At 43.2% G+C, this 8,198-nt stretch overlaps 1 protein-coding gene across 1 annotated transcript in view; it reads left to right on the plus strand.

Annotated features, from left to right (window-relative positions):
- The first annotated feature begins 3,996 nt into the window (after positions 1–3,996).
- The window catches only part of GFOD2 (glucose-fructose oxidoreductase domain containing 2), a 12,493-nt gene continuing 8,291 nt past the window's right edge, over positions 3,997–8,198 (plus strand). The window contains exon 1 of the mRNA XM_006769764.2: positions 3,997–4,376. Within this exon, the coding sequence (XP_006769827.1) occupies positions 4,118–4,376 (259 nt within the window). The 5' untranslated portion in view covers positions 3,997–4,117. The remainder of the gene's footprint in view (positions 4,377–8,198) is intronic.

Raw genomic sequence — 8,198 nt, forward strand, 5'->3', positions numbered from 1 at the left:
TAAAAAGACAACCTGAATAAATGCAAAGACATCCTATGTTCATGGATCAGAAAATTCAATATATTTATGATAATTTTCCTCAAGTTGATCTATAGATTCATAGCAGTCTCTATCAAAATCCAGTATTGACAATCTGATTCTAAAATTCATAGGAAAATACAAGGGACCCAGAATAGCCAAAACAAGATTGAAAAAGAGCAAGATTGGAAGACTCACACTGATTTCAGAACTTACTATAAAGCTAAAATAATTAATACAGGTGGTACTGGCATAAGGATAGACATATAGATCAATGGAATAAAATGGAGAGTCCAAAATAAACCTATGTATTTAAGGTCGACTGATTTTCAACAAAGGTGCCAAGGTCATTCCAGAGGAAAGAATAGTCTCTTCAACAAATGGTGCTGGAACAACTGGATAACCACTTGCAAAAGAATAAAGTTGGGTCCCTGTATCTCCCAGTTACTCCCTCCCCCATCCCTTGGTGCTGATTTGCTGTCTCCATGGATTTGCCTAATGTGAACATTTTGTATAAATGGATTCATATACTTCTGTGACTAGCTTCTTCTCTTAGCATAATGTTTTCAAGGTTCATCCATATTGTAGTTTGTATCAGTACTTCCATTACTTTTTGTGGCTGAATAATACTACATTGTATGGATAATACCGAATTTTGTTTATCCTTTCAGCAGTTGATGAACAACTGGGTTGTTTCCACCTTTTGGCTATTACAAATAATTCCCCTGTGCTTGCTTCAGCAGCACATATACTAAAATTGGAAGGATATAGAGAAGATTAGCATGGCCCCTGTGCAAGGATGACATGCAAATTCATGAAGTATTCTATATTTAAAAATAATAATCTTATATAATAAAAGGATAATATGCAAATTGTCCCCTCTACTGGGAGTTCCACTGGAGTTCAACCAGAAGGTGGGGCTGGCCCACCAATCCAGAGCCCCTCCCGCTGGCCAGCCCAGCCAATCAGCCCTGATCAGTGCGGGCAGACTCCACCCATGCATGAATTCGTGCACCAGGCCTCTAGTAATAATAATAAAAAATTCTCTTATGAACATTCTTTTCTTTTAAAAATATTTTTATTGATTCCGGAGAGGAAGGGAGAGGGAGAGAGAGATAGAAACATTAGTGATGAGAGAGAATCCTTGATCGGCTGCCTCCTGCACACCCCTCTACTGGGGATGGAGCCCATAACCTGGGCATGTGCCCTTGACCAGAATCGAACCTGGGACCCTTCAGTCCTCAGGCCAGTGCTCTGTCCACTGAGCTAAACTAGGTAGGGCTCCTATAAACATTCTTGTATGAGTTTTTGCGAGATAATATGGTGTTAATATGATCTGAAAGAATCTCAGTAAACAACTGTTCCCCACTAGGTATTTAATTCTCTCGGAAAGAAAAACACATCATCAGTAACTCTGAAGCCATTGTTGTCATTTCGAGTAACTGTACCCCCAACTTTTAACTGGTTTATAGCTAATAATTTCACACAGCATTCTTCTTACTGGGTTATCTAAGTATGTGTTTTAAAACTCATCTCTCTTGGAAATAATCCTTGAAAGTGACTGCACAAAGCTAGACTTATCTTGAGATTTATGGGTCATGCAGGGACTTATAAGTCATTCTGAGTCCAATGGGAAGTGGCAGAAAGGATGACAAAGAAGGTGTGGATTTAAGAGATAACACAGAGTCCTAACCGGTTTGGCTCAGTGGATAGAGAGTCAGCCTGCCAACTGAAGGTCCCAGGTTTGATTCCGGTCAAGGGCATGTATCTTGGTTGCGGGCACATCCCCAGTGAGGGGTGTCCAAGAGGCAGCTGATTGATGTTTCTCTCTCATGGATGTTTCTCACTCTCTATCCCTCTCCCTTCCTCTCTGTAAAAAATCAATAAAAAAAAATTCTTTTTTAAAGAGAGAGATAACAAAGAGCTAGGATTAACCAGATTTGATGTTGAGTTGCCTGTACTGGTAAGGAAATAGAGAGGTTGCAGATGCTGGTGCTAGCTTTCTGAGTTGACAATGATAACATTCCATGAGACAGAGAATATAGGAAGAAATTATTGGAGGGAAGGTTTTTGATAATTTCCTGAGTCTGGCTCAGTGGTTGAGCATTGACCTTTGAACCAGGAGGTCATGGTTCGATTCCCAGTCAGGGCACATGCCCAGGTTTCGGGCTTGATGCCCAATATGGAGGTGCAAAAGGCAGCCAATCAATGATTCCCTCTCATCATTGATACTTCTATCTCTCTCCTCCCTTCCTCTCTGAAATGAATAAAAATATATTAAAAATAGAATAACTATGTGTTCTGGGTTAAGATGCTAAGTTTTCTGTGTATTTTACCACAAAACGAAACATAAAGACAATAAAAATAATGGTGACATGGCTCATCCTGCAGTTTGATTCAGTGGGTCTGGGACCAGTGACCCCTAATACACAGCCAGAGTGGGGACCGCTGGTTTAGCTGGGGGAAGGGTGCCCTATGGGGAAACCTGATACCCTGAGCACACCTAAATCTCACCTTTACTTCAAAGCAGAATTCTGTTTAGCTTTGTTCTTTGTTTCATTTTATAACCCTTGTGTTCAGAAGGAAAAATAAGTAAACATATTCATTGTAGAAAATTTGGCAATGTTTAAAAAACAAAAAATCACCCTGAATCCCATCAGCCTGAGTAATCATTATGAAATTCAGGTGTATTCTGGTCCTTCTACTGTTATGTGTAATATGTTTAGAGATACATTATAGATATCCTTGAATATTTTCATATATATATGTGTGTATATATATATATATGTGTATATATATATACACACACACATATATATATCTAGAGAGAAAGAGAAAAACAAAATTGATGTCATACTGCACACAATGTTTTGTTTTCCCACTTTTTAAGGAATATATGGTGATGTCTTTCAGGTTATTGAGGGCCTGAAGTGTTATTTGTCAAATGCATTACTGCGCTGGCCAGTGTTTCCCAATGGTTAGAGCATCATCCCAAACACTGAAGGGCCACGGGTTCGATTTCCGGTCAAGGGCACATATCTGGGTTGTGGGGTTTGATCCTCACGGGGCCGGGGACCCATGCAGGAGGCAACCAGTTGATGTGTCTTTCACATCAATCTTTTTCTCTCTCCTTCCCTCCCTCCCTCCCTCCTTCCCTTCCACTCTCTCAGAGCAATAGAGCTGCTAGTTGCTGGCTCAGTGGTTAGAGCCTCGGCCTGTGGACCAGAGGGTCATGGGTTTGAGTCCTAGTTAAGGGCAGGTACCTCAATTACAGGTTCCCCAGCCCCAGTGGGGACACTTGTGGGAGGCAGCCAATCCATGTGTCTGTCTCATATCGACGTTCCTCTCTGTCTCCCATTCTCTCTAGAAATCAATGGAAAAATATGTCCTTGGGTGAAGATTAACCAAAAACAAAACAAAACCCAAAAAACTGCATTACTGTTATTGAACATCTAGATTGTTTCCCAATTTTTCACTACCATAGTCATTGTTGGCGTGAATATCTGTATACAAAAAATATCATCTCAGGTAGTATTTATGCATTCATTGGTTGACTCTTACATGTGCCCAGATCAGGGATAAAACCTGCAACCTTGGCGTATCTGGACGATGCTCAGCCAACTGAGCTAGCCAGCAAGGGCTGCTACCATAAACTTTTTAAAAATTATAATCTGTATAGCTCCTCTTTCATCTTTTACTCGTTTTTGTTTCCTACTCTTCATGAACTTTTACCATTAGGCCCTGAAAGTATAATGTGTTGACCAGAGTCACAGAGGAAATTAAGTAACAGAATAGGGATTTGAACCCAGCTTTGCTCATATTTTTATTTTCCCCTCTTCCAGGAGATGGATTTTGCTAATATCCTTTAGTCTCCCTGCGAGACGCTTATGCAGCTTTTCATTTCGGAGGAGTGTTTCCTTTGTACTTTTGAGAACTTTTTGCTTCCGAAAAAGCCGAAGAGCCTCAACTGAGTGTGCCCTTCACTAATAGCCAGTGTACTCTTGCTGTTCCAGGAGCCATGTTTGCCCAGGACGGTGGGATGGTCGTCTTCATGTTGGAGGCTCTTGTGAGGAGATGAGTTGGTGAGCAGAGAATCGGCATGAAGATGCTCCCGGGAGTGGGCGTGTTTGGGACTGGCAGCTCCGCCCGGGTTCTGGTCCCACTGCTGAGGGCGGAAGGGTTCACCGTGGAGGCGCTGTGGGGGAAGACTGAGGAGGAGGCGAGACAGCTTGCGGAGGAGATGAACATCACCTTCTACACCAGCCAGACGGACGATGTCTTACTGCACCAAGACGTGGATCTGGTGTGCATCAATATCCCCCCTCCGCTCACCCGCCAAATATCTGTGAAGGCTCTAGGTACGGACGGGCAGACGGGCAGACTGTGCTTCCCTCTGGGTGATCCTTTTTGGGCCCGAGTCCGCAGGGGCTGGTACTCTGGGGCAGTGCTCGAACGCTGGGGAAGACAGCCTTCCCCGCCTCCCGTAAGTCAATCTCTGAGAAGAAATTAAGCCAGTGCCTCAAGAGTTGGCTTGTCACAGGGACGAGAGAGTATTACATTTCAGGCAATGTAAAAAGCTTCTCTCTATGAAGTCAGAGTTCAAAGACCTGGGCACTGGGGAATGGACAGATTAGTTCTTCCATTTCTGTGCCACGCATCACCACAGAAAGGGAGGGGAGGGTGTGTAGCGAGGCTGCCACTTCCAGTGTTTTGTTAGGCCTTGACTAGTTTGAGCACACACCCTTCCTGCCAGACTTGGCAATCTTGTATGCCAGAGGGCAGGAAGGCGCTCTACAGCGCTGGGCTGCCCCGACAGGATCCGCGGGACAGCCTGCTCACATCTCTGTTCCCTCGGGAAGCAGTTGGCCCAGCAACCTCCTGCCCCTGGCTGGGCGTAGCTTGCTAAGCCATTTTCCTACAGTTCCTGTTAGGCTTCTTTCCTGTCAACTAGAAAAATTCTTCTCTTTGTCTTATAGAAGCCAGAATCTACTTTAATAGGAAAACAAATCAGTAAACATTCATCCAGCGGTTTTTCAAATACATATGTTTCTATTGATTTCAGAGAGGAAGGGAGAGAGAGAAAGAGATAGGAAACGTCAATGATGAGAGAGAATCATTAATTGGCTGCCTCCTGCATGCCCCACACGGAATCAAGCCCTAACCAGAAATTGAGCCATGAACTCGTGGTTCATAGGTTGATGAGCCACACCGGCCAGGCCATACACAATTTTTTAAATGCCTTCTGTGTGCCAGGCACTGTCCTGATATTATTCTGGACTTTCAAAGTGGGGTTGGATCAGAGAGCTCTCCTTACCTTCAGATTTCACAGTCTAATTGAAGAGCCTAGAAATAACGCACATTACAAGATAAATGAGAAAAGACAAGTAATAATCCAGGTAGCATATAATTAATTGACAGAATATTATAATTTGATAGGAACCAAGTGTTTCTCGAATGCAGTCGAAGGTCCCTGTGTCTTGGCTGACCACCACACCTTCTGGCCACTACCATGGTGGAGGGTCCAAGGCTCTGTTGTTTTGTTTTTTTCTTATTCTCAGGTTAGAGGGTGTTTGTCACTTTTGGCCCATTGGGTAGGGAAGGATAAATATTCATAGAATGAGCAAGAACATGAGTCTGTCTAGTTGTTGATTTGAGGCTTGTAAGTTTTGACCAAAAATTATAGGTGGCTGGCTTTCTTTTCCAAAGAGCTCTCTTTCTTTCTCTCTCTCTCTCTCTCTCTCTCTCTCTCTCTCTCTCTCTCTCTCTGAGGATGTATGTAACATTGGAGCTGTTCATTGGCTCTGATTCTTAGGAAAGCAGATAATGAATGGCTCCCAGATTGAGTTTAAAAGTAGACCTAAGCCAACACTCTAACAGAAGGCTGTTTCAAGGGAATTGAGCTACCATGGCCACTTAACTTTTTGCCATCCTTTGTGGCATGAATGCAGGTTGGTGAGGCCAGGTATGTCAAGAGGCAGAGTTCTAGAGGTTTCTTGAATTTTAGGGTCCCCACAGAAACCCTTTCCAAGCTCTGTAGGAAGAAAGGCAAAATCCCAGGATTCTTTGGCCACACGGCTGCTATTTTCAGGTTCCTGGTATGGGAAAAGGCTGACTTTGGGCCATTTAATATAAACAGGAATGTACAGGAAGTACAGGAATGATCGGAAACTTCTAGAATCTTGTGTCCCAGCCCTTGGTGAAGCAGGGTCATTAGGCTTCTCTCTATGTCTCTGTTGTCAGGAAGAAGTGTGAATGAGTATTCTTGGTGGTACATGATTCCAGGAGTTGGTGAGCCTGGGAGAGCCCATGTCCCTCAGGCATTGCCCACTCAGGCCCCAAAGGAATCACTAAACTGTTGTGAAAGCAAATGCTTTCCCTTTTTTTTTTTTAGTGAGAATTCTGACTTCACTTTAACATATATGGAAGAGGCCAGAAGAACTCCTCTAGTGTTCCCAAAGGATGGTGTAGTTATATGAACTGCTGTATGCAGAACACCAAACTGACCATCACATCAGACCTCACTTCTGGTCCTATTTCTGTTCCTCTCGATCTCTGTGGGCCACTGTGAAATGAAGGAAAATAGGGGCATCTGAGAGTATATTTTCTGTGCTTTTACCACATGTCTCTTTTTTCTTTTCTGTTATTGGGGCTATCTAAACCTTAGATCCTCAGTCTTTTTAGAACTTAAAAAAAAAAAACCATAGTCCTGGCCAGTTTCATTCAGTGGGTAGAGCGTCGGCCTGCGGACTGAAGGGTCCCGGGTTCGATTCCGGTCAAGGGCATGTACCTTGGTTGCAGGCTCCAGAGTGAGTGCAGGAGGCAACCATTCGATGTTTCTCTCACATCAATATTTCTGTCTTTCCCTCTCTCTTCCAATCTCTCTAAAAATCAATGGAAAAATACCCTTGGCTGAATATTTTTAAAAAAATGTTGAAAAACAAATAAATAATAAAGTAATTTTTAAAAAACCATTTAGCTCTACAGCTATTGAAGTACTCTAATTTTAGATTAGCTCTTTCAGATCTTGAACCAGTGAAAAGTTTATCATATTCATCTAAAGCAGTGGTTCTCAACCTGTGGGTCGCGACCCCTTTGGGGGTCGAATGACCCTTTCACAGGGGTTGCCTAAGACCATCGGAAAACACATATATAATTACATTGTTTTTGTGATTAATCACTATGTTTTAATTATGTTCAGTTTGTAACAATGCAATTGGGGGTCACCACAACATGAGGAACTGTATTAAAGGGTCGCGGCATTAGGAAGGTTGAGAACCACTGATCTAAAGCCTCTATTTAGTTAGTAATCCTCTGTCATTGTGCCTTTCTAAGCATTGTAAAAGATAAGTCTTTGTAAAAGTTAAGTCGTGGAGACTTAACAAGCAGTAATGTAAGGCATACAGCACTGATACAGATTTGTGCCTATCCTGTATAATAAAAGCCTAATATACAAATCGATTGAATGGCAGAACGACCAGTTGCTGTGACAGGCACTGGCCACCAGGGGGCAGACGCTCAACACAGGAGCTGCCCCCCTGGTGGTCAGTGCACTCCCTCAGAGGGCGGGTCCACAGCCACTCTGCTGACCAGGACTGGTGGCCCTCCCACAGTGGGCCGATCTCCACAGACCATGCCTCCCTCCAGTACACGAATCCTGTGCACCGGGCATCTAGTAAGGATATATATGACGTAGATTAAGATTTTCCTAAAACTTTCATAATAGTTGTAGAACTGTATTTTCTTCTGGAACTCATGGGCCAGCAGGGGCCATGGAAAAAGTGTTTAATCCACTGGTTCTCAGAGTGTGGTCCCTGAACCAACGGCATGACTTGGGAACTTGTTATACATCCAGATTCTCGGGTCCCACCCCAAACCTTCTAAATCTAGGGTGAAACCTGAGAATCTGTTAAACAATCCTTCAATTCTGATGCACACTAAGGATAGAGAGACGCTGATTTAATCCAGAAACTGAGGTCCAGGAATGTTAAGTTTACTTCTCACTAAGTCTTTTTATTATAATTCTTTATTGTTGAAAGTATTACATATATCCCCTTTCCCTCCATTGGCCCCCTCCAGCCTGCCCCCATCCCCCTCTCCCGCCCCAGGCCTTCAGCACCCTATTGTCTGTGTCCATGGGTTATGCATATGTGCATACAAGATCTTTGGTTGATTACCTCCAA

Source organism: Myotis davidii, unplaced genomic scaffold, assembly GCF_000327345.1.
Source record: "Myotis davidii unplaced genomic scaffold, ASM32734v1 scaffold243, whole genome shotgun sequence".
Classification (NCBI taxonomy): Eukaryota; Metazoa; Chordata; class Mammalia; order Chiroptera; family Vespertilionidae; genus Myotis; species Myotis davidii.